At 51.8% G+C, this 22727-nt stretch overlaps 9 protein-coding genes across 9 annotated transcripts; 4 read left to right on the top strand and 5 right to left on the bottom strand.

Moving 5' to 3' along the window:
• Positions 1 to 1687: 1687 nt before the first annotated feature.
• On the top strand, positions 1688 to 3602 carry PV08_11411 (uncharacterized protein; the record flags this gene model as incomplete). Its single annotated transcript, XM_016385719.1, has 7 exons — positions 1688 to 1970; positions 2020 to 2287; positions 2352 to 2416; positions 2469 to 2547; positions 2598 to 2718; positions 2798 to 3066; positions 3116 to 3602. 7 exons carry the CDS (start codon positions 1688 to 1690, stop codon positions 3600 to 3602), a joined length of 1572 nt encoding a protein of 523 aa, XP_016230663.1.
• A 263-nt stretch (positions 3603 to 3865) lies between these two features.
• PV08_11410 (uncharacterized protein) lies at positions 3866 to 4351 on the bottom strand (the record flags this gene model as incomplete). The annotated part of the gene is made up of 1 exon (XM_016385718.1): positions 3866 to 4351. One exon carries the CDS (start codon positions 4349 to 4351, stop codon positions 3866 to 3868), a length of 486 nt encoding a protein of 161 aa, XP_016230662.1.
• A 1375-nt stretch (positions 4352 to 5726) lies between these two features.
• On the top strand, positions 5727 to 7549 carry PV08_11409 (uncharacterized protein; the record flags this gene model as incomplete). The annotated part of the gene is made up of 3 exons (XM_016385717.1): positions 5727 to 5854; positions 5921 to 6733; positions 6796 to 7549. 3 exons carry the CDS (start codon positions 5727 to 5729, stop codon positions 7547 to 7549), a joined length of 1695 nt encoding a protein of 564 aa, XP_016230661.1.
• Positions 7550 to 9094: 1545 nt separating this feature from the next.
• Positions 9095 to 11290, top strand: PV08_11408 (uncharacterized protein; the record flags this gene model as incomplete). Its single annotated transcript, XM_016385716.1, has 6 exons — positions 9095 to 9255; positions 9332 to 9570; positions 9654 to 9743; positions 9802 to 9948; positions 10057 to 10709; positions 10811 to 11290. 6 exons carry the CDS (start codon positions 9095 to 9097, stop codon positions 11288 to 11290), a joined length of 1770 nt encoding a protein of 589 aa, XP_016230660.1.
• A 533-nt stretch (positions 11291 to 11823) lies between these two features.
• PV08_11407 (uncharacterized protein) lies at positions 11824 to 13587 on the bottom strand (the record flags this gene model as incomplete). Its single annotated transcript, XM_016385715.1, has 2 exons — positions 11824 to 13183; positions 13232 to 13587. 2 exons carry the CDS (start codon positions 13585 to 13587, stop codon positions 11824 to 11826), a joined length of 1716 nt encoding a protein of 571 aa, XP_016230659.1.
• Positions 13588 to 14362: 775 nt separating this feature from the next.
• Positions 14363 to 15113, bottom strand: PV08_11406 (calcium-binding protein NCS-1; the record flags this gene model as incomplete). Its single annotated transcript, XM_016385714.1, has 4 exons — positions 14363 to 14542; positions 14605 to 14900; positions 14957 to 15042; positions 15103 to 15113. 4 exons carry the CDS (start codon positions 15111 to 15113, stop codon positions 14363 to 14365), a joined length of 573 nt encoding a protein of 190 aa, XP_016230658.1.
• A 610-nt stretch (positions 15114 to 15723) lies between these two features.
• On the bottom strand, positions 15724 to 17047 carry PV08_11405 (uncharacterized protein; the record flags this gene model as incomplete). Its single annotated transcript, XM_016385713.1, has 2 exons — positions 15724 to 16730; positions 16780 to 17047. 2 exons carry the CDS (start codon positions 17045 to 17047, stop codon positions 15724 to 15726), a joined length of 1275 nt encoding a protein of 424 aa, XP_016230657.1.
• Positions 17048 to 17370: 323 nt separating this feature from the next.
• PV08_11404 (uncharacterized protein) lies at positions 17371 to 18752 on the top strand (the record flags this gene model as incomplete). Its single annotated transcript, XM_016385712.1, has 2 exons — positions 17371 to 17373; positions 17424 to 18752. The coding sequence occupies 2 exons, from the start codon at positions 17371 to 17373 to the stop codon at positions 18750 to 18752; spliced, it is 1332 nt and encodes a 443-aa protein (XP_016230656.1).
• Positions 18753 to 19289: 537 nt separating this feature from the next.
• Positions 19290 to 20808, bottom strand: PV08_11403 (uncharacterized protein; the record flags this gene model as incomplete). Its single annotated transcript, XM_016385711.1, has 2 exons — positions 19290 to 19808; positions 20008 to 20808. The coding sequence occupies 2 exons, from the start codon at positions 20806 to 20808 to the stop codon at positions 19290 to 19292; spliced, it is 1320 nt and encodes a 439-aa protein (XP_016230655.1).
• Between the last annotated feature and the right edge of the window lie 1919 nt (positions 20809 to 22727).

Genomic DNA, 22727 nt, shown 5'->3' with positions numbered 1-22727 from the left:
AGTGACACTGTTCTTCTTGCTTCGAGGGGTGTCGCGTGAGTAGCTACACGATGTATATCACTGGCGAAAGCATGACGTCTCCACCGGCTCTTGCCAGGATCAGCATGAAGAATCAGTCATCTGGACCTTACAGGCGCTCTCTGGGCACGAAAGAAGCGGAATGCAATTGATCGAAGAAGGGCTTTGCAGGTATTTTCAAGGGGCAGAGACATTCACCCACTTTTTTATTTGATGACTCCAGACATCAAGACTCACTATCGTCTATTTCCAAGAACCTCGTGCGCCCTGCATGGGTCGTTCAGGCGACAAGACAGTCCGTCTTCGCAGGCCGCACGTCGGCAAAGGAGTGTTGGAATCCAGAGCCTGGGAGCCAATCGAGTGAGCATGTGTTTGGCTATAAAAAAGGCTCATGGTTTGAGGCGCAGCCACCGTCCAAGTGAGGCGGACGCGGCTCAAAAGTACCCTGCTTTGGTGCATACCCATGTTCCATCGCTTGGCATCCCTAGGGATGAATTCGGTTGTTTGTTGGTTGTTTGGTTGTTTCATAGACTGTCCGGTCTGGCGTCCGTAGCCGCCGGGGCAACGGTCAGTGTCTGCCTTGTTGATGGGACTCAGATACATACCTTAGGTAGGCCGATTTTACTAGGACGCATCTGCGTAATGACAGAGAGCTAGCCCTCAATCGGTGCCTATATGGGGGGTCAGAGTCCCTTTTCTACGCCGGACCCTAAGACAGAAAAGTTCTCATCCGTCCTTGTCACATCGCGGGACATCAGTTGCTCTCCAACACTTCTTATATACAATACTATCCCTTACGCTGCCTAGGCCTCGCTCGATCTCTCCATTACTCGTGATGAACACCATTACGCTGTAACAAGATATGAGGTGAAAAGCGGCTGATGGCATATGGCTATCGGGTCGAAATAGGTACGTCCACGCCCGGCTCGGGTGGGTGATGCCTCACCGGTCCTCGCCAATGGCACACCAGACGAGGGATGAAAATTTACCAAGGCAAGAGTCTTCGGAAACGGAGGAAGGTCTCAGACGAGAATTTCCTTCGACATGTCCGACTACAACCCCGCAGAGAGTCTAATCTCTTGCCAAAAAGTATGGAGCCCCGTCTGGGGAATGGCGGAGATGGGGCGCGGCACGAAAGGGCAGATAAGCGGTTTCATCGTCAAAGACTTTGGTTTGGCTGCCTGCGATCCATGAGCTACACTCAGCCTTCTCACTGTCAGGCAGACCAATGCATCATGGAAAATAGATGGCAACTGAGCAAGCTTTAATTGGTGGGAAACGCGATTTCCACGAACCCTCCAATGGTTGTACCATTTTCCGGCTGGTGGTATGCAGATGAGGCGTGAGCTGGGCGTTTCTAGTCCCCAGATTTACAATCACCGCTGTCTTAGAAGTCTCAAGGTTTACCACGACATGAGAGAAACCAGCGACTACGACGGTAGGTATGGTGATGGTTCGGCCGAGTCTCGGTCAGTCCTTGTCCTGGCTATCTTCACCAATATTCAGGGCGCCGGACCCTCGAGGAGAACAGGGGAGGCGAGGCCTATAAAGCCCTTGATATATCTGCGTAGAGGAGCACGCCAATTGTTACTCCGCAACGACTGGACAGATTTCTTCTGATGTCCAATGACTCACTCGCCTACGTGAAATACTGAACAATACCGCCAAAATGGCCAGCCCCGTGAAGCCGAATCATACTGCAAGAGACCGGAAGGAAGAGGACCAAGTGCCCACTGTAGACGAAAAGGACGACGTCTGGGAGACGGAGAAAGCCCACCCAGTTGAAACAAATGAACAGCATGGAGAAGCGAAGTGGACTTGGAAGCATATGGTCGCCGTGGTCTGCTTGTGTGGTGTCTATGTTGGCAAGACTTCTCCCTTCCGGCTCCGCTACCAGTACTCGGGACTAATGTTGAAGACAGGCTCGCAGCTTCCCCTCTACTTCGTTGGCTGTAAGACCTCGCCTGATTTCTATGACTCCCAGCTGAATCTCGACTCCAGCTTCGTTGACGTTCATTGCTGCCGACCTTGGAGCCAGCTCTCTTGGATGGCTGCCCAGCTCGAATACGTTGGTTCCGGCCGCCGTCTGTCCACTTTGTGGTTATTTGCAAGACACCTTCGGCAAGAGAAATATATCGATATTGGGATCGACTCTTATCATGACTGGCATCATTCTCATGGGTACTGCCCACACACTAGGACAGGGAATCACCGGGATGTCGATTTCAAGAGCTGGTGCTGCCATCGGCGAGCTCACGGCTCTAGCAGGGTAGGTGTCGTCTTCTCCATTTCCACATCGACGCCCATTTGGACGTGAAATGACTTTTTAACAGAGTTGTGGAGCTGGTGCCCGTCAAGAAACGTGGATTGTATCTGGCTTGTGTGACTTTCTTCCTTTGTACGCACGGAAGAGCCTCTCATACTCAGAGATCTCGCTGACTGATTTCGAGTTCCTTGTCTTCCATATGTGCTGTACTCTCAACTCCTCTCAACCAAGTCGACATGGAAATGGGGCCTATGGATTTCATTGTGAGTCATGCGCAGCCATTAGATTCTATGATTCCTAAGTTGCCTATCAGGACCTATAACGGGGTCTGCTTCATAGGTGTTCTTATTTTCTACTTCCCCGACTCTCATATCCTTCGCAAGGGCTCAATGCAACCACAGGAAATTGCAAAGCGAATCGACTACATTGGCATGGTACTGTCGATAGGCGGAGTTACTTTACTGTAAGCTTTCAAGGAGATTGAGCGTCCTGGACACACATTTCTAAACCCAGTCAGCCTTGTTGCCTTCCAAAGTGGAGGCTCTCTCCATCCTTGGACCAGCGCCTATGTCCTGTGCCTCCTGGTCTTCAGGATTTGTTTCCATTTTTGGGTTCATACTCTGGGAATGGAGGGGGGCCCAGCACCAGATGATCCCCGGCGAGCTGTTTGCGGGTCAGCGAGTCGTTGAAATTGCTCTGGCAATTGCGTTCCTCTCCGGAATGAACTTCAACTCGATGATCAGCTTCGTCCCTCTGCCCTTTGTCACAGTTTTTGACCCTGAGTATACGCCCCTTTCACGAGGTATGCCGAGCTACGCTGATCGACATTAGTCCGGTCCAAGTAGGCCTTAAGGGGCTGGGATACTCGCTCTCTGGCGCCCTCGGGGTGTCGGTGATGAATGCCTGTCCCGACGCACTGATGGCGACGACGACGGCGCTTACTCTCTCCGTGCGGTTCCTCGGAAGCTCTATCGGCTATTCAATCTACTATAGCGTCTTTATGCAGAAACTGAAAGTGAATCTTCCCGCCACGGTTCTCCAGCTCGTTGTAGCTGCTGGCCTTCCAGTTGGCTCGGCTCCAGACTTTGTGGAAACATTTCTCACCAATTCTACAGCCTTGCCTGGGAGCATTCCCGGAGGCACACCCGGTGTTCTGGAAGCGGCGACCATGGGTAGTCGATGGGCCTACTTAGAGTCTTTGAAATATGTATGGTATACCAGCATACCATTTGGAATACTGTCGGTCATCGGATGTTGCTTGCTCGGGGACATTTCCAAATTTATGAGCGACAGAGTGGCTGTTGGGCTGAAGCAGTAACAGATGAATCCCGCAAGGGATTTATGCCATGAACCGCTCTAGTCTAGTTAACGCGCAGTGCGATATATGGGTTTGCCCTTGAGTGGAGTTCCGACTACATGTCGAAATCTCACCGTTTCTTGCGCTAGATACCATATAGAAGCTTTTAACACCGCTCGTTGACAGCTGTGCCCTCCTGTGAATCGGACATTCATTTGTCTCCACGTCCGCAGAAGGACCAAGAACATGATACTGAGTGATACGCTGCTCCCCCCCTGTTCGTTTCACGGTGAGGCAGCCCCTTTAACGACATTCCCCTCTTCAATCATTTCGGCTCTTCGCTTCACATCTCGACATAGGGTGTCAAACCCCCGTTGGACACTGCGATAAAAGGCGCCTGGAAGGATGGCGGCAAGTAAACCGTGAAAGCGCTCCTCATGCCAGAACTTGGTCCCCGACACACCATCCTCCGTCGCGGATTCCACGGTAAAGTTGTGCTCCGAATGACCCAGAACGTTGAAATAGAGTGGGACGTTCCCCCAGACAAACTCCTTGCCGACGTCGATCCTGTACATTGTCGTGGTGACTTGTTGCGGTTTGATGATATCGAGGACGAGGCGAAAGCGGACCGTACTCCCTGCCTGGAAGCTGTCGCAGCTCATGGTCGGGTTAAAAGTGTTCCATTCGGGATAGGACTTGAAGTCGGCCAGGACGTCCCAAACTCGCTCGGGCGGAGCTGGGATGAATATCTCGGACTTGACATCAGGCATCTTTCAACAAAAGTGATATGGCCGATTTGGAGTACGAGTAAGACAGCCTCGACCGCCGCCGTTATAAACACCCCATCGCCCTAGAGATAGGGGGATCCTACGTCCGGAGGACGAGTACTCGGACGAAATTGGCCCGGCGAAGATGGTTGGTTAGTGTACGTGTGGGCCACCGCAGCCGACTACCTCATGTCGTTGTCAGGAATACATTTGCCAATGTCGAGATTTTTCAATGGCAAGCAAGGGCGATCTCAGAGTGTCGGAGACCTGTAGTGCCAGCGACACTCATTTGTCGCCATCCACATGCATGGACGTCGCGCAATTCAGAGCTCCCTGTGCCGCGGACAGTCAGCGAACGCTGACCGGACTCCAGAATGCTTTGCGGCCGTACCCAAGACTTCGGACGGGACCCTTGGTCAAACAAACAGATTTTGACTGTCGTATCGAGCCCCTCGGGGGTGATTTTTGCAAAGCTCTCAGAGCAGTAGCGCTGTTAGTCGTTGAAAGTTCCCGGTTCAATTACCTAGGTCGTCCGGATGGGAGGCGAGAAGCACAATCCTTCTGCATCAATATCGAGGTCTCAAGCGATTTCTCATTCACCAAACCTCGGCAACAAATGCCTCAGTCGCCTTTCAACGGAACGCACTTCTTCGTCTCGTAAGAATGTCAATATCAGTTGGGTTTTGACAGGCACTCACGCGGGTTGCGGCCTTCTCCTGCCTTTCTGTCTTGAGAGGGGTCAAGTTGTTATCACATCTCGCCTGCACTCCAAATCCTTGCCTCTTTTCCCAAGACACCAGTGCCGAACTGGAAAAGGGCAATTGATAGGGCTGGGCAAAGGAACGGTCGCTGACGGTTCTCTGAGGCCTCAGAGCACACCTAGCGCATCCCCCAGAGCACAAGAATCGTCCTAAGTTAGTGAGTTAGGTAGCGTAGCATCCTCCGCATTTCGAGTTTCTTTTCCCAGTCGTATAGTCATCTCTCGAGCCTTGTCCTCCACAGCCACTTTCCAGTTGGTGACTCGCCTCTGTCATTGTCGTGGGGAGGTGCTAGCGGCGCAGAGTCAGACGACAGGAATCTCCCGGGGGTCCTCGAGATCCCAGGGACTAGTTCAGTGTCGACCATCCCGAGGTCAGATTCCTTCCCCTCCAAACACTCTCCGTTGGCCACAGAATAGAAAATCCGGGGTCGATAAGATGCTCTCTTGGCACCTGGGGCTCCCCATTCATTAAATCCAAGATGCCCGAGTGGTTGGAAGGTCGCCCGAGCTTCGGTCGAATTGGGCTTACCAAATCCCCCTTTTTAAATACAATCAGGTGTTGTTGAATCCCATCCTTCTGTTGACGGCTTTTCGGACATGACTACAAGGGCGCAAACAATGAGAGGCCGCCGAGCGCCTCCTACTTCTCAGCCCAGCTCTTCAGGCCCCGAAGAGTCGGGAGTGGAAAGGGCCCCCACCCCCCGGACACCTGTGGCGCCGAAGAATGGCAGTGCCGTAGAGAAGCGGTAGGTTGCACTGTAGCTCGCACCGTTGGATCGCTCGGGCGTTGCTGACTCTGTTCTGGCCGATAGGAGGCTTCGCAATCGTCTTTCGCAGCAAGCATTTCGAGCTCGACAGAATCTCGAAATAAGTGAACTAAAGCAACGTCTAGCCCAGTTTTCCGGTTCCGAAAGCGAGCGCAACACCTTTCTCGTCCAGGAGAATCAAGACTTGCGCCAACGGCTGTGGCGCTGTGAAACCAGTCTACGAAGTCTCCAGGCGACCTTGACGGGTATCGTCGACTCGGTGGCAGAGACAAACAAAGGTGGTCTGAACAATCAAGATCACCGAGACGTGTATCCTGTCGGTCCTGACCGAGGAGATGCCAGCCGCAACGTAGATTCAGCGTCGCCCGAGCCGCGGCCCCCAGCAGCGGATGACAGTAGTTCCAGCAGAGTAGCGCTATCAGGAATGAAACAGGAAGGTGAGAACGGCACCACATTGGACGTCTCCCTCGTCGATGTGGACGATGCCCCCAACATCGCTGAGTTCGACGCCACCAGCACAGTCCTTGAGATGGGATTGAACTACACAACAAACGAACTGGCAGCTCCTCTAATCGACACATCAAGAGAATCGTCTCTGCGAAAGCAGACCACAGATATTTCATCAGACAAGGATGCCATCGACACCAGTGCCACCACGCTCCCAGGCACGAATGCCCCCGGACATGTGCCGAAATTGCCTCCTATCTCTACCATCCAGACCTTTACATTCACACCAGCCCGTGAGCTGCAGTTGCCGTTGGTGTCGAACTCTTCCGGGCATTCCGAACACATCGACGCCTACGAAATGTGTGCGATGGCTACTTGTCTGAGGGACCGACGCGACGTAGATCCTCTTGTGTACGTTGGTATCCTGGATCTCCCGGGCCTGTTCTTCACTACCTGCTGACAATAGATTCTAGTCTCCTGCCAATTGTATCTGGCCTCATATCTGCCTTCGTCAAGTTCGCATGGTCCGAGATGGAGCCGTGGATCAAATATGTCAATGGGCCTGATAGCTTGGCCAAAGTTACCCTGTGGCGGATGGCTCCAGGCCCTGACACCTATTCTGCGATCCCGCCGTGTTTCCGCCCTACGCGGTTACAGGTGGCTGTGCCACATCCATCCTTCATCGACTGGTGTGTGTTCCCTTTTCTCCGGGACAAGCTCATCCAATATCACTCGGGAAACTCGGCCCTGGATGAAATCTGCAGCGACGTCGGTCTCGCTTATGCCATCCAAGCCGATCTGTCCGAGCTCGTCGCTGGCGCCGAGTCCCTGTTGGTCAATCTCAGCGTCCACGAGATCATCTACGGGATCGACCATTTTCCCTCGTGCTACGAGTTCCATAGCTCCACTAATTTGCCCGAGGTCAACCTACCAGCGCCAAACATTTACACTCTGCTGCATTCCAAAGAATACGCATGGTCGCTGTATAAACACCTGCGGATCTCCGAGAGGATCGAAGACTTCCGGGTCGACCCGCGCTTGTTCGTCAAATATCCGGAATTCTTCGAGCTCGACGAGAAGGTGGCCCAAGGGATCCCTCTCAGATCCAGCAACAAGGTTCCTTGGCCAAAGGCCCGCCCGCTGGACAAGACAATGATGGACTATTATCGCGGTTGTACCTCGGGGCGCACCGATCAGACGGGTCACCAACTGTCCCTACAACTTTAACTGAGAACTGAGTTGGAAATTTGCGTAACTAACCCTGTGGTATTGCTCTTGTGAGAAAACAATACGCGTTCCACTGGACAGGAAAGAGGCCGGGTCCATTGCCAGGACTAATCCCACCGTACAGAGACCGGGATACATGGGAACAATAAAATGTATCTGGACCCGAATATCAGAGAGCTGAGGAACGGCGAGGCTGAGAACACCGCCAGCAGAGAAGCCCATGACGCCCACACAAGAGTGGTCAACTGGAAGATCCCCGTCTGCCAGCACCGCACGCATGAGATCTGCTACATCGTTCACGCAGGTAGGGTAGGGATGCTGCGGCGCCTTGCGGTAGTTCAGGGCCACGACAACAAAACCATGGTCGTCGGCGAATCTGCGGTTGATGTGATCGTCGATCGCAGGATCACAAATTGCAAAACCACCTCCGTGGATAGAAAACAGCAGGGGATATTTACTTTGTCTCCCGTCTGCGTCACGGGGCAGGAAAACGCGGTTCTCAAGCCATGGACGAACGGAGTATCTCTTTGTATATGTGGGTAAAAACTGGCCCATTTCTTTCGCCCTGAACAGCCGGATCACTCGCAAGGCTGCAAAAACTGCAAACTTGAGAAGCCATATTCGTACAAAGAAGCACAGTTTCGTGTGGATGAGGTAGGAGGGGAAGGCAAGAGATTTGTCTCGAAGTGCTCGAGCAGCGTCGAGTACCATTGTAATGTCTCTCTTGGAACAGAGGGAGAATAGCACGACCATCCTGGGTGGGTTTGCAGCCTGCGGCGTTATATGACAGCCTCCTCGGTGCAAGATGCTGTGCGTGGCTCTACAGCTCCATTTCCTCGACCCGGCCAGTGCAACCAGGGACGACCAATTGAGTTCAAATAGGGACAGTAACTCATTGCTTATAGAGCTTCCAGCCTGCGACAAATCAGACATGGCCGTCAAGGCCCTCTCGGCAAACGGCTTCCTGAATGCAACATTAGACCATATCTGCCAACTCACGATGGCCATTAGCTGTCGTTCCATCTCACTGCTTAGATATATCCCTGGTGGCTGACGCGGTCGAGGGAAATAGAACGATGCTCCCGCGGTACAGTCACAAACGGAGCGCGACACTGTGGTGGGTCTGCTGCCCCTGTACCGTGCAGCATCTAGTGACTAAGAAATGTCTGAGGTCAACCTCTATCTATATCAGACCGTCCCAAAGGGGGTGTGACTGCTTTCCTTGGCGACATGAGAAGCCTACCTGTCAATGACCCCTAAATGCACGATGGACAGTCAGTCATTACTTACTGATTATATCAGTCGACGGGGAGCATGGTGGTGAGACCCTACCTCGACGGAGAATTCGACACCATGATGTCGGAGTGGCAGCATTTATGTTTGAGGTATCCAGGCTCTACGCGGACGAGGCATCTGGGAGAAAATGAATAAATTAAATGAGAAAGAACGTGGAAGTGCAGAAAATTCCCAGCTCCGTTGATTATTAGGGCATAGAAGACGCCATACTCTTTGGTTAATTGTGCACACGTACCGCAAACATTGAACATGATCACCCAACCAACCAGTGAATATCAAATCCTTCCACAATATCACTCGCAACCACGGAGGCTCAAGATCATACATGTCGGAGCGGGAGCCTCGGGCCTGTTGTTCGCTTACAAGGCAAAACGCCTGTTGCTAAACTATGAACTGACATGTTACGAGAAGTACGTACACAAGATGGCTCTCGACGCGTCTGTTGCTTTCTTCCACAGGAGATCCCGCTGACCTTTGACTTATCAGAAACCCATCGATCGGCGGGACGTGGTTCGAGAACAAGTACCCTGGATGCGCCTGTGATATTCCTGCCCACACGTACACATATCCCTTTCAGCCAAACACCGAATGGTCTGGGTTTTACTCGTGCGCGGACGAGATTCTGGCGTACTTTCAAAACTTCCACGACGAGCACGAATTAGCGCCCTATATCAAGCTGAGCACGGAAGTGCCGAGCGCCACCTGGGACGAAGACAGTGCGGAGTGTGAGTCGCCAGGAGATCGCGGCCTTTTCTTTTCCAAGTAAATAGGATGCTCTCGAGGATGACTCTGACGTCTACGATGATAGGGGAAATTGAACTGAAGAACGCCGAAGGCATCTTCAAGGATCGTTGCCATGTATTGATCAATGGGGCAGGTGTCGTCAACAAGTGGAAATGTGAGGCCATTCTCAAGAGATCAATGATACTAAATGCAGAGCTAACTAACATGCGAAGGGCCTGCAATTGAGGGTCGTGAGTTGTATAAAGGCATCCTCAGCCACAGTGCCAACTGGGACACTTCTATTAAATGGGAAGGGAAGAGAGTGGCCGTCATCCGGACCGGGTCAAGTTCGATCCAGATGGTTCCTCAGATGGCAAAAGGTGAGGCACATTGAGCATGTTCTCTTTTTAGCCTGATTCCATTTTTCTCCCTCTCAACAGAAACAAGGGCAAAGGTTCAAACCCCCGCTGACAGCTTCTTATCATCAGGCTCTCAGACTCTGACGGTGTTTGCCCGTAATTCAACCTACATCTCCCCTCTAGTCAGCCCGGGCGATTATAGGGTGCATCCCGATGGCAAACATCACTACCTCGAAGTCGAGAAAGAGGTGTTTCGAACCGACCCGGCCCGACATCTCCAGTACCGCAAGGACCAGGAGACGGTTCTGACGAAGCAATTCCCCATCTTCATTCGCGGGACCCCGGAGAGTGTCATGGCAAAGGAGGCCCTGACGGCACAGATGCTTGCAAGAATCGGACCTGGCCATGACGAACTGAAGAAGCGCTTCATCCCCGACTGGGCACCCGGGTGTCGACGTCTTACTCCCGGAGAAGGATACCTGGAGACCTTAGTTCTCGATCATGTCCGAGTCGCTTACGACGAGATCGATAGGTTTACCGAGACCGGCGTCGTGACGGCGGCGGGGGAAGAGCTCGATTTCGATATCATGGCCTGTGCCACCGGCTTTGACGTGTCATTTATCCCGCACTTTAACATCGTCGGCAGGAAAGGTGTCAGCATGCGAGAGGAATGGAAAGGCAACGTCAACATCTATCTGGGGATAACAGCTCCCAACTACCCGAACTATTTTGTCATCGACGGGCCGACGGCGAACTGGGGAAACGGCTGTGTAATGCCTTCTGTAAGTTTTTGGGCCTGTCGTCGTCGCCGGCCCCCCTTGGGCTGGCGGACGGACGTATCAGAGTTTTCAGGTGTGTGTGCTGACGAACTTTTTCTCCCCAGCATGAGGTGCACATCGAGTACGCCCTCAAGTGCTGCCGCAAGCTCCAGGAGGATAGGAGGAGGGCATTCTCTCCATGGAGCCTCGACAGGGACCGACGACCCAGATCAGGCAGCACATGGATACTTGGCACCAGAAATGTGGCATCTGGAGTGACAACTGCAGGTCCTGGTACAAAGACAACCGGCCCGACGGTCGCGTCTACATCTGGGCAGGAAGTCTGTTGCACCATCTCAAGACCCTCCGGGAGCCTCGCTACGAGCACTACGACCTGCGGTTTCGGCACGAGAATGTCTGGTCCTTCCTGGGTGACGGCCGCACGGACTTGGAGATCGAGTGGCAGGACGGACTTGACGTCGATTTCAAATGGCCCCCTACATCAGGAATTCCGACGTCCCCTGGACCTTGGACCTGCCGCGAGACTTGCAGCTGAGGCCGGAGGCGGAGAGGAAGGTTTCGTCGTCGTGATTGCCACTAAATAGATTTGGCCGTCTTGAGTACCGGGTCCGAATAGAAGGGGACATTTGATACAGATTGATCGTCATTGTAGTTCAATCGGTCGCCAGGGACACGCATTCTCTCTCTCTCTCTTTTTTTGAAGAACGTGACTCGCCATACACACGATCATACGCCGTAGAACACGGAGCGGGCTTCCCAGTGCACTAACTAGTTAGCTGGATTCACGAGGACTCTGGGGGGCCAGTTCAAACGGAGTGGTGACATTTCTTTGCCCTTCTCTAGGATAGCATTAGCTTGTCAACACTTCGGCCACCTCCGCATCCAGAAGAATAGAGGAGCGCAAGACGAGCGACGCAGAGCTAGACGAGTGCTCCGCCTCCCTCATCTGAGCCGCCAAAGCCGTATCGACCCTGCCTGAGCTTGTACAGCCGCCAACCGGCTAGGATTTGCGGCATTTATGATATACATTCGACATTGCAAGGCGCTTTGCCCTGTCTCTGTGATTTATTTGCGTCTTTTTATGTGTCTTTTTATGTGTCTGCTTCGTGGACCAACGCTATGCGCCTGCAGGTCTAGCCCCAAATATCCTTACCACGTTGCTACCTCCCGTGTTGAGATTCGCCTCCTCAACCCAGCCTGGCACTGGCTCGTCTCCCATTCTGCCCTTGATCACCTTCCATATTGCTGGAAACCCGGCTTTCATCGGGCCTCCCGCCTTTTGACTGCCCGGTATCGCAAATCTCGGGTTAGTATGTAGCGCAAATCCTTTGATGAGCCCTTGCTGAATAAGGCTAAGTATGACAGACTCGATCTCAGTCATTGTAGGTGTCTGCTCATCAATGTTGTTGCCATCGGACGCCTCGTGCTGCCCGATATACTCATCAATGTACTCTCCGCTATCCAAATCAAAGCCCGTTTCGTTAATAGCAGAGTCCATGTCCCTGAACTCGGGGTCTATATAGGCGGCTTTTGCGTTTGAGACTTGAGGCATGAAACCACCTGCCTGCGTCGGGGTGAGGTGCCTGTTCAAAGACCAAGCCGCAGCATGTTGGACATAGTGAAGTCTCAAGAATGGGACTTTCTTCTCTTCGCCCATGTAACCACTGATGAAGAACGTTTTCCTGATCAGACTTCTCCAAACTATGATCTCGCATCTGTTCTGTAATTGAAGCAGGACAGATCGACGGAGGAACCACAACCCAGACTCTCTCTCTGGATCTAAGTATTGGTAGAAAGCGCCCAGATCACCCCTCTGCAATATCTTGCAAAGGGGCAGATATCTCTGGCTCAGTTCCGAGGCTTCGGGCCTTGAGAGCAAGAACGATGATGGGAAGCGACCCAAACATAGGTTCGCTGCCATAAGGTAGATAAGGATGGTCTTTCGGTGCTTGAAAGCATCTCGATGGCATTGATCGTAGGCCGCTTGAAGAGCAGCCTGAGCACGCAGAAAATGATTGTTGGCGAAATGGTAACGACCAAGATAATAAAGATATGTCACCCGCTGCGCCGCAGGATAATACAACAGTGGCGGAGACTGTGCGTCGATGCTCGAGAACATTTGTTGTGCATTTCGTAACTTCCGACACTGGATCAGCAGCTTCAGGCATGAATTTGCCGTCAGATAGATTCCGACTCGTTTGTCATCGGCTGTTGGCCGTGAAGTGCGTGACACGCCAGGGCTGCCCGCAAGACACTTGATGAAGGCGTCTCGCAAGACATTCGCGGCATCTTCAACAAAGCTGACTTTCCCCGGGGCGCCTTCCGTATCGGCAGTGGTAAGAAGGTCGCTGCTCCTCACCAGGCTGGGGTTCCGGTCCAGATTCGAGGCAATCGTGGCCAAAGTACGTGAAAATGAGAGTACAATAGGTACCATAATCACCCCATATCTGGAGTCCCCAAGGGCGATGACACACTGACTGAGAGGTCCATTAGCTTAGACTCAGCCCGCCGGGATCGTGACTTACCTTGTGAGCTGTCTGATCTTCGAGGCCTTTGCATGGTTATCAGCTGTGGTGAAATCGCGAAGATAGCGGAAGTAGTATACGATGCTGTCGGCGAAAGTGATGCTGAACAGTCCAAATTCATCTTGTGACAAATCCCTTTGGCATCTCGCCGACAACTCTCCATCCTTCTCCGGAGGATAGGTGCGATTCAGTTCTGCATTGAGATCGGCATAGGGCTTTTGCCGCTCTGGTGGCAGACTACCAAAATCCAACTGGATGAGCTCCGTGATACGCTGGCCATTTTTGCTTCTTATGCTATCAATAATGACAGTCAGGAAGGAGTCCAGAACCGGAGTATTGACTCCAAATGCCGGCATCGCGTTGCCAGGTCAGTAACTGGCATAACCAGCTGCAACACTTTTGGCGTGATCCAGGGATGTTTTCAAATGTCTGTCATTTGTTCATACCTAGTCTTTACCCTGACAACGAGGGCAGGTCTATGTCCGAGGCTTTCGTAGTCGTCTCAGCGACACAAAAGTCTGTCCTTTGGCCTGTGTTCTGCGTTGGAGCTGTTTGTTTACTTCGTCTCCCTGTCACCTCTGTGAGTGTTTGCGTTGCTTAATTCAGGTCACAGTGGCTTGGGTCAAATTGACATTGTCACAGACCGCGAAGTGACATGGATCACACTAGTACAAGTGCGGAAGGCCTAACACGGAGCAAACCCTTCATAGCCTCATTGTGAGACACAATGGGACATTACGGAAAGTATAAACATAATACGCGTGCAACGGCGGACGAAGTCTATTAGATGGCCTTTGCATCACCAAGACTCCAGGCAAAGAATAACCGAGATACTAATGATGAAACGTCCAGCTCGGATATCCAGCCTAGCAGTGTACTTCTCGAAATACCCTGGTGCCTCCTCGTAATAAGATAGATATGTAGGCGCATTCATTTCGGTGATTCGCATTGTCCGGCACATATACTTGTGTCCGCATGGCATGAACCGGGAATCGGGCACGGCATCTTCTTGCTCTGAGTCGACCAGCAGACTAAACCGTTGGGCGCGGACAGACTCTTGCGATCCGCTGAAGAACAAGTGCGCCGTCTTGTAACGAAACGTCCTTAATAAGAAAGAAAGTCATGGGTCAATTAGACGAGCCCATCATACAGCGAAAGCGCTGACACAATCGTTTCGTCCCGCTTGCTTCCCTCTTTGAATTCGGCCATATCGAGGCTTCCGTTCTCGTCTTTATCCATCATTCGGAAGATCTTCCTTACCCTCTTTTCAGGCGTATCCTCGTCTTCGGGTAATTTGACCATGGACCCAACCTTTACCAACCAATTGTCAGCTGGTCGAACGCACCTTTGCGACAATGCGATGTGGAACTTACCATCTTGTATATAGCCTCCACAATCGCCAGCATCTCGTCAAAGCTGATCTTTCCATCGCCATCAATATCATATAGTTGAAATGCCCAGTCCAGCTTGTCCTCCATCTTGCCCCGACTTGTCACACTCAGCGCGCATATGAACTCCTTAAAATCAATGGTCCCGCTCTTATCCGAGTCGAACACTTTGAAGACGTAATCTGCAAAAGAGCTTGGGTCACCGAAGGGGAAGAATTGTCGGTATATCTTCTGGAACTCTTGCTTGGTCAGGGTGCCGGACGGGCAATCCTTGAGGAAGCCTAGGTGTATTGATTAGTGCGGGGGGATACATGGCTCTCGTTTCTTCAAGACGCACCTTTGTACCATTGTTGTAACTCCTTTTTGTCGAAATGAGTCGCCTTTTGAAGTTCCTCGAGTTGGTCCCGCGACAACTTGGACTGCCTAGGAGGCGCATATTAGCGCCAAGGTAGTACACATGAGGTCAACCACACTATTGCTCACTTTTGACCCATGCTAATAGCCCACCGAAGGCCTTGCGGCCAAGTATCTCAAGATATTCAGGGCAGGGTCGGGATAGAGTATGCCAGGAGCGCGACGTCAGGAAGGACCAGCTGCGGTGACGTCGTACTACGCTCTGTACCGGTTGTAGAGGGGTAGGACTTTGGCTGAAGGGCTTGCGATTAGGATCGTGAAGGAGTATATGTTCGTCAAGTCGTGAGAGTCAAAAAAGTATTTCTTGGAAAAAGGCGCGGTCGCAGAGTTTCAGAATAAAAGCAGGAGGTCTATAGCCTCATGTTTGTTCGGCCGGAAACAGTGCAGTGATCGAGTCTTCGGCGCCTGGAGCCTTTCTGCGGCGGGGAGTCAATCCACCAAATGACAAAGCGCGGCCTTGCATCTTACATTTGGAACGGAGCTTGAAACTAAGACGGGTTTGCCGCCACTCTCGGGTCACCAATGATTTCTATGAACAAGGATTCTTTGGTCTAGAACCCCGTCGGCATTGTTATGCAGTCTGGATAATCATCTATTTAGGCAAAGCAAAGCTCGCAATCGTATGACTGTCGATTAGCGTGATGTCTACCATGCCTAATGACTGTCCCAGTCCCAAACTCCATGCTTGTTCTACTCTAGCAACGCAGCCTGATTGGTATAGAGCACGTCGACGACGTTGCTCAGCTTCTCGATGGTCTCCAAAGCCGCGTCGTAGCCGGCGTCTCTTTCCACCTCGTCATACACGATCAAACATCCCTCTCCCTGATCCAGGACGCCAACGATGACCTTGTCGAGGATCATTTGGGACAGTTTTCTTTCCACCTGCTGCACATCAAGGCCGACCATCTTTGCCACATGATCGATTTCAACCTTGCTGAAAGGCTCAATCACCTTGATAAGGTTCTGTTCCAACATCGCATCGTACAGCCGTCGAAGATGATTCCGGATGAACACGTCGCTACCGAGTTCATAACGGTAATTAGATAGTGCCTGCTCATATTCTTCCAGTGACCGGTTAGAGTGTGCTCGTGCGACCGCTTTCATGGCTTCCAGATTTGTGCCAGCGTATTTTTGTGCCTGCTTCGACGACAATAGATTTGTAACATCATCTCCAAGGTTCAGCATGATTTTGCATAGAAGCATGTATTGTAACGCAGAAGTCGCACGCGGAGTGTCGTCCTGGCTATGGTATCCTTCCAAAGCTTCGATAAAGTATGAGAATGCGGTGTTGAAGTCCTGGTCTTCAGCGTGCAGCATTCCACTCTGCATGTCGAGTCCGGCCTGTAATAGCGGAGGTGTGTAAACGGAGGCAGCAGATGTCCTCGCAGAGGTCAAAGCAGCTCTGGCTTTGGCCTGGTTCGTAAGTGCATGGTATACTCTTGATTCCAGCAATTGTACCTCTACGAGAACGAGCTTGTCATCCAATCTCTTCAACTCTCGCAGGAGACCGTTAATCAGAGTGAGAGCATCGTAGTAGGACTGTTTTTGCATGTAGAGGCTGACCAGGCGTGTTTCGAGGTTCTGACGCAGGAAGGATCGCTTCTCGGAATTGGCCCAATCGATACATGACTTGGTGGTAGCAATCTGTAATTCCAAGGTATTGGGAATCTCTGCGATGAAGTCAAGTAATTGACGAACTAAGTAGCACCGTTAGTAACGCAGAGAGTGCGTCTGTGATGAACATACCTAGTTTTGCTGTCTTTGCTTTGGCGAACGAGGATAGGGTCGACCTGCTAGTCTTTACCAGCTGCGCTAGATCTTCCGACCGCTTGTTGTCTCGATAGAGTTCTCCCAGTCCGACGAGAGCATTCTCGTAATTCTGGAGAGCAGCTTGGTTGGCACCAGGCGACTTTGCCAGAACGTCCTTGTAGATGCTCTCTGCTTTTGCGGGCTCCGACTTGGCCAGTTTGTTGGCTTCCGTGATTTTGGCGTTCTCGGCAGGTGGAGGAGCCATGATGGCAGTTGCAGATGCGTTCGAGGAGAAGAGATGGCTGGGGAGCGGTTGAGAGATGGATTAAGGGTGTTCAGGCTGCAGAGTGATTGAGCGCAGTACGCGGTCTGGCGAGTGACAAGCATCAAAATGCTAAGTCAAGCCACTGGATATGCGGTATGATCCTGCAGGCACCGCGGATGACGCCAGGCCTATCGCGCCGGCGGCAACGTGAGGCTGACTGCCCTCTTCTCCACAAAAAAGTTTCCTCCGTTCTACAATTTCTCCTCATCAAAGCCGGCAATCGAGGAAGCCTCATCTGCTGGCTCAGTGATGCTGCTCGCAAGATGGTATGTACGCCATATGCTGCTCGTGATGACCCTAAACTCACCATGCACAGAAAATTAAATCGTTGACTAGGGCGCCGCCGCCCCCGGGCGATGGTGCAGTACGCCAATCTCGAAATCTTGATCCCTCCCACCATCCCTTCGAGCGAGCAAGAGAATACACGAGAGCCCTCAATGCTGTCAAGATGGAGCGAATGTTTGCTGCCCCTTTTATTGGTCAATTGGGAGTTGGACATGTGGACGGAGTGTACTCGATGGCAAAAGATCCTGGATCCCTAGAACGTTTTGCAAGCGGCAGTGGTGATGGCGTGGTCAAAGTCTGGGATTTGCCCAGTCGCGAAGAGGTGTGGCAAGCCAGAGCACATGAGAACGTTGTCAGAGGCATGTGTTGGACTCCCGATCGAAAACTATTGTCTTGTGCTACCGACAAGACTGTCAAGGTCTGGGATCCTTACAACGGCGAGAAGAACGGCGTACCTCTTACAACATACCTTGGTCAGGGGGCTTTTACAGACATATCACACCATCGCGACCATTCTTCATTTGCAGCCTCATCCAGTGCTATTTCAATTTACGATCTTTCACGTCCTGCCTCCGGACCCAGCCAGGTGTTGCGATGGCCAACTTCTACCGACACCATCACTGCAGTTTCATTCAACCAGACTGAAACGTCGATACTTGCTTCTGCTGCCCTTGATAGAGCTCTTGTTCTCTATGATCTCCGGACATCCTCTTCTATCTCAAAAGTCGTCCTCAGGCTCGCATCGAATGCCATCTCTTGGAATCCGATGGAGGCGTTCAATTTTGCTGCTGCCAACGAAGATCACAACATATACATTTTCGATATGCGGAAGATGGACAGAGCTTTGAATGTATTGAAGGATCATGTGGCGGCCGTAATGGATGTCGAGTTCAGTCCAACTGGCGAAGAGTTGGTCAGCGCCTCATATGACCGGACAATCCGACTGTGGAACAGAGATCGAGGACATTCGAGAGACGTCTATCACACTAAACGAATGCAAAGAGTCTTCTCAGCCAGATTCACTGCGGACAATAACTATGTCTTGTCGGGGTCGGATGATGGCAATGTTAGGTTGTGGCGAACAAATGCCTCCAGCCGAGGTGGGATCAAGTCAGCCAGGCAACGACAAAAGTTGGAGTATGATCAAGCCTTGATCAAGCGTTATTCGCACATGCCGGAGATTCGACGTATCAAGAGACATCGGCATTTGCCTAAAACGGTCAAGAAGGCGTCCGAGATTAAAGGAGAGGAGCTCAAGTCCATTAAGAGGAAAGAGGAGAACGTTCGTAAGCATAGCAAGAAAGGGAGCATGCCACGACAAAGCGAACGGGAGAAAATGGTTCTTGGTACTGAGAAGTGAAGCAGCCTGTACAGCATCTCGACGCTTATTCTCTCACAGCTCGCACCTGTGCACACCGGCAACCACGACTCGGATTTTGCTGATTTTCCATGGGACGTCAAAGCACGTAACCCTGCCACACTTAGAGACTCTCTGGTGGACGCACAGCTCAATCTTGCAGTCGAAGAACGGAGAAAGCCAAACGTCATCAAGTCCGTCCAGACAAAGGCGTCACAAAGGCGTCACGAGATGCCTTTTATGAGTCCCAAGATGTTTTAATCTTGTCCAGTCTCTGGATCTGATACATGGCTGCGTTACCGTGCAAATGACGCAAACCAAGAAGCCAGGAAAGGCCGAGGATCGTGAATAATGGAGTGAATGATTTCTCACCCAAGTCAATCCGAGCAGTGATCATCACCCGCTCACAAGTTGAGAAGTGTGCACACTCGTGGAAATGTATGAAGCGACCACAATCGCTCCAAATTACGGCTACACAATTTACAGCATGATTCCTCCGACGAGGTGGACACGGTTCAGATTTTCTTCTGTTATAGATTATCACCGTGGTTGTCTACTATTGTCGACATTCGTCCATCCCTTTACTTGCTGCAAGTCCATCACTTCTCCATCCGCCCCAAATCGATCCTGGGTATCTCGCCAGTCTCTGCCGACGGCCATCTCCGGCCTCCATCTGAAAGCTTTCTTCAGCTGAGGTTCCATTTGGCCTTCAAGAGCGTTGACAACCTGGATGCCCACAGCCGGCATTGTCATGAACCCCATTCCACTCCCTCCTACAGCCACCAAAAGCCTCGAGTATTTTGGGTGCTGATCAATCAGGAAGACGCGGTCCGGAGTATCTGCATCCCAGCACACCCTTGCGAAGGTGAATGGACGATCTGCGATTTGGGGCACTGTCTCGCGTAGGAATCGGCGTGCACGAGCCTCAGCGTCGACGGGTATTTGTTGCCGAGCAAGAGGGACAGAACGCTCAGCGTTGATAGAATGGTCATGAATGAAGTTGCAATATCCAGGATGCTCGTCAACGAATTTAAGTTCGCCAGTCCTAGTTGTAGGTTCCTAGGAATCATAAAAATTAGCTTCAATACCTCGCTGTGCATTCTACTACCATAAGGTAGAGATGAGTTTCATCACGGGCAAAGATGAACTTGTCTTAACCTAGACGACTTGAACCTATCTACACTCGTATAGAGTATAGAGCAACCATGAATAGGAGTGAGCAGCTTCAGGGGGTTTACCGAAGATGCAATACACATACCATGAAGAATCCACGTTCGACGTTGAACAGGACAGGCAGATCTCTCCACTGCACGCGCTCGTCTTCGGTCATCTGGATATGTGCCAGGGTCCATGCCGTCGGCCTAAGTTGCTTTTCAAAGTCGAATATCCTATCACTGTTCGCACCGGCGCAGAGAATGGTTCTGTCGGCTCTGTGCTCGACGCCGTCGCTCGTAAGGGCCCCCAGCACGTCTGAATCAGAGTAGACCAGTCTTTCGACGTTCCCTTTGGACTCGCCCGTGACGAAGCGCACGCCGAGTCTGCAAGCCTCGTTGTACGCGGCCTCGAGCGCCCCGCGCGCAAACACCCATCCAGCACCTTCGGGTCGGATAAAGCCCTTCCAGTTGGGAAAGTCGCCGGTAAGGATGCCGGGGGGCATGGTCGCGCGGAAAGCTTCAGGCGTATCGAGGCGGCGGATGGGTGACTTGCACGACTTTATGTACGAGTCGACGTGCTTGCCTGCCTCGGGGGATGAGGCGGCCATGACGAAGCCCGTGGCGTGGTAGAAGGGAGAGTACACCGGGTCGGATTTCCATGCTTCCGTGGCGAGCTGGAAGAGTCTGTTCCAGACGTAGCTTTCTTCGTCGTCGTCTTCGGAAGGGATGCCTTCTTCCATGATCTTGTTGACGTCGTTGCCGGCAGAGATGGGTGAAGGGATTGGGTGGGCGTCGAGAACCGTCACATTCTTGTAGCCTTGTCGCGCGAGCTGGAGAGCCGTGGCACATCCCCATGTACCGCCTCCTATGACGAGGATGGACGAGTCGTGCGACAACTGGGACATTGTAGTTTTGGGCCCGAACGTATGTGGCTGGTACAAGTAGAGGGGTATTGAGATCAAACTGTCCAGTAGTAACTTGTGGGATGGTAGCTCGTCGTGCCGAGCGATCACAATGTCTTCCGAAGAATGTAGACCTCTCAGTTTCGTAACTCGTCGTATCCGCGGCTTCTGCACCACCCTGGACAAGTAGGGGCGATTTGAAGGTTCTCTTGTCGCAAGTAGCTCAGACTCAACAGGTGTGGCCGGTGAAATGCAACGAACTGATTTTATTGTGGTCAGAAGAGTTTCTTTCCTCAAACAATTCCGTAAGGTATCTACTTATGGTGTGGGTCGTACAGTATCTGCCCTGACTTTGGGGTGAAAGGGAGCTCGCGTTCTCATTCGTACGCTTCGACCTTCTGTGTCCCTTTGGGTGGATTCATGGTCGGCCAATTTTCGCATTGCACTACGGAAGTGCTGGTCGAAGCTTATTGCGATCTCCCCTCTTTGATGTTCTCTCCACATGGACTGGGTTGCTGGGTTGTCTCATCGCATCTCACTCGATGACCGTGGATCGCGTGCAAGCAATATCTGCGACCAGACAGATGCCTGCATCCCCCTTGATCGTTTTTGTGGGGGCAGAGATAACGAGATCGAGGCGGGCGTCAGCTGTGGAGAAGCACGTCCTCCTTGGTCTTTGCAAATATGCCGAGCTATATGCCTCTTAACGTCCTAGCTATAGCTGAGCAGATCACATCTGTTATCAAGCTTGTAGGATGCAAGTTCCTGGAATGATCTTTCAGTATCGCTTTAAACAATATCGTCATGGGAGCGGCTGACAATCATCGCTTGCCACGTGATTTGCTGGTGAGGCTGCCGTCGACCGCTGTGACCTAAGGTAGGCAAGGTATAGCATGTAGCAATCACCCCGCCGTGTAACGTGGCCATCCTATTTCCTGGCAATCCTTGCATGCGCTCACCATGTACGCAGATACATGATACGAGTGGCAATTTTGCAGAACGAAGAGATCCCGAGATCAACACCCTAATCTATAGACTGGCACGAGCCCGTCCGAAGTCGTCACAGCCAGCTTAACTGTTGGCCATCAATGAGGCTGTAGGGTATCTTCTTGGAGCAGACTGCAAGCGGAGCTGCTCCAGACTTAAGGGGTTCCGTCAATTCCTTACCTCTTGTAGTGTCACTTGCTCGTTGTTGTATCACTGACCTGTTGCCATTAGCAAACAAGCTCGGGGATTACAGCGTAACTACATCTCGACCCTTTCACATAACACGATTACTCTAACACGTGAGTTGAGGCAATCAACCACAAAGAGGAGGACTGACGGACTTGCCAACATCGAATGGGAAACGTCCAAGCTTGGGAAAGACATGTACCAAGTGACTTGATACCAGATCCTGAAGATCATATGGGTGTCGTAAGGTCGCTCACCAGTGTGTACCAGAGCAATCGCAGTGAACCACGACCAACTCCCTCGTCCACTCGTCACTAGGGCAGAATCATACTATGGACTTTAGATATCAACCCGATCTTGGAACTCCACACGCCATGGCACCCACCAAGATGATAAAATGCAAATTCTTTGCACAAGGGTTCTGCAAGTATGGAGATGCTTGCAACTTCCTTCATGGATGGCAAACACACAATACTGCCTTATCAACCACCCAAAGACCTAGGATTCGTCCTTCAGCTCCAACCCTTAAGAGTGAGGATGTTAGATCATCTCGAATCTGCACATTATTTATGCAAGGATCGTGTCAGAAGGGCAATAAGTGCCGGGACCGTCATCCTCAAGCTACAGCACAATCGCCCCAAGTCGACATGAACGCTACCTCCTTTGACTCTTGTCGAGGCCAAGAAGACAACAGCACTCCTCCATCACGATCAGATTCTCGCGCGCAAGTTCCCTGCAGATTCTTCTCG

Source organism: Exophiala spinifera (genome assembly GCF_000836115.1).
Source record: "Exophiala spinifera strain CBS 89968 unplaced genomic scaffold supercont1.9, whole genome shotgun sequence".
Classification (NCBI taxonomy): Eukaryota; Fungi; Ascomycota; class Eurotiomycetes; order Chaetothyriales; family Herpotrichiellaceae; genus Exophiala; species Exophiala spinifera.
Note: the sequence above shows the minus strand (reverse complement) of the source record. Positions and strands in the feature narration are given on the sequence as shown.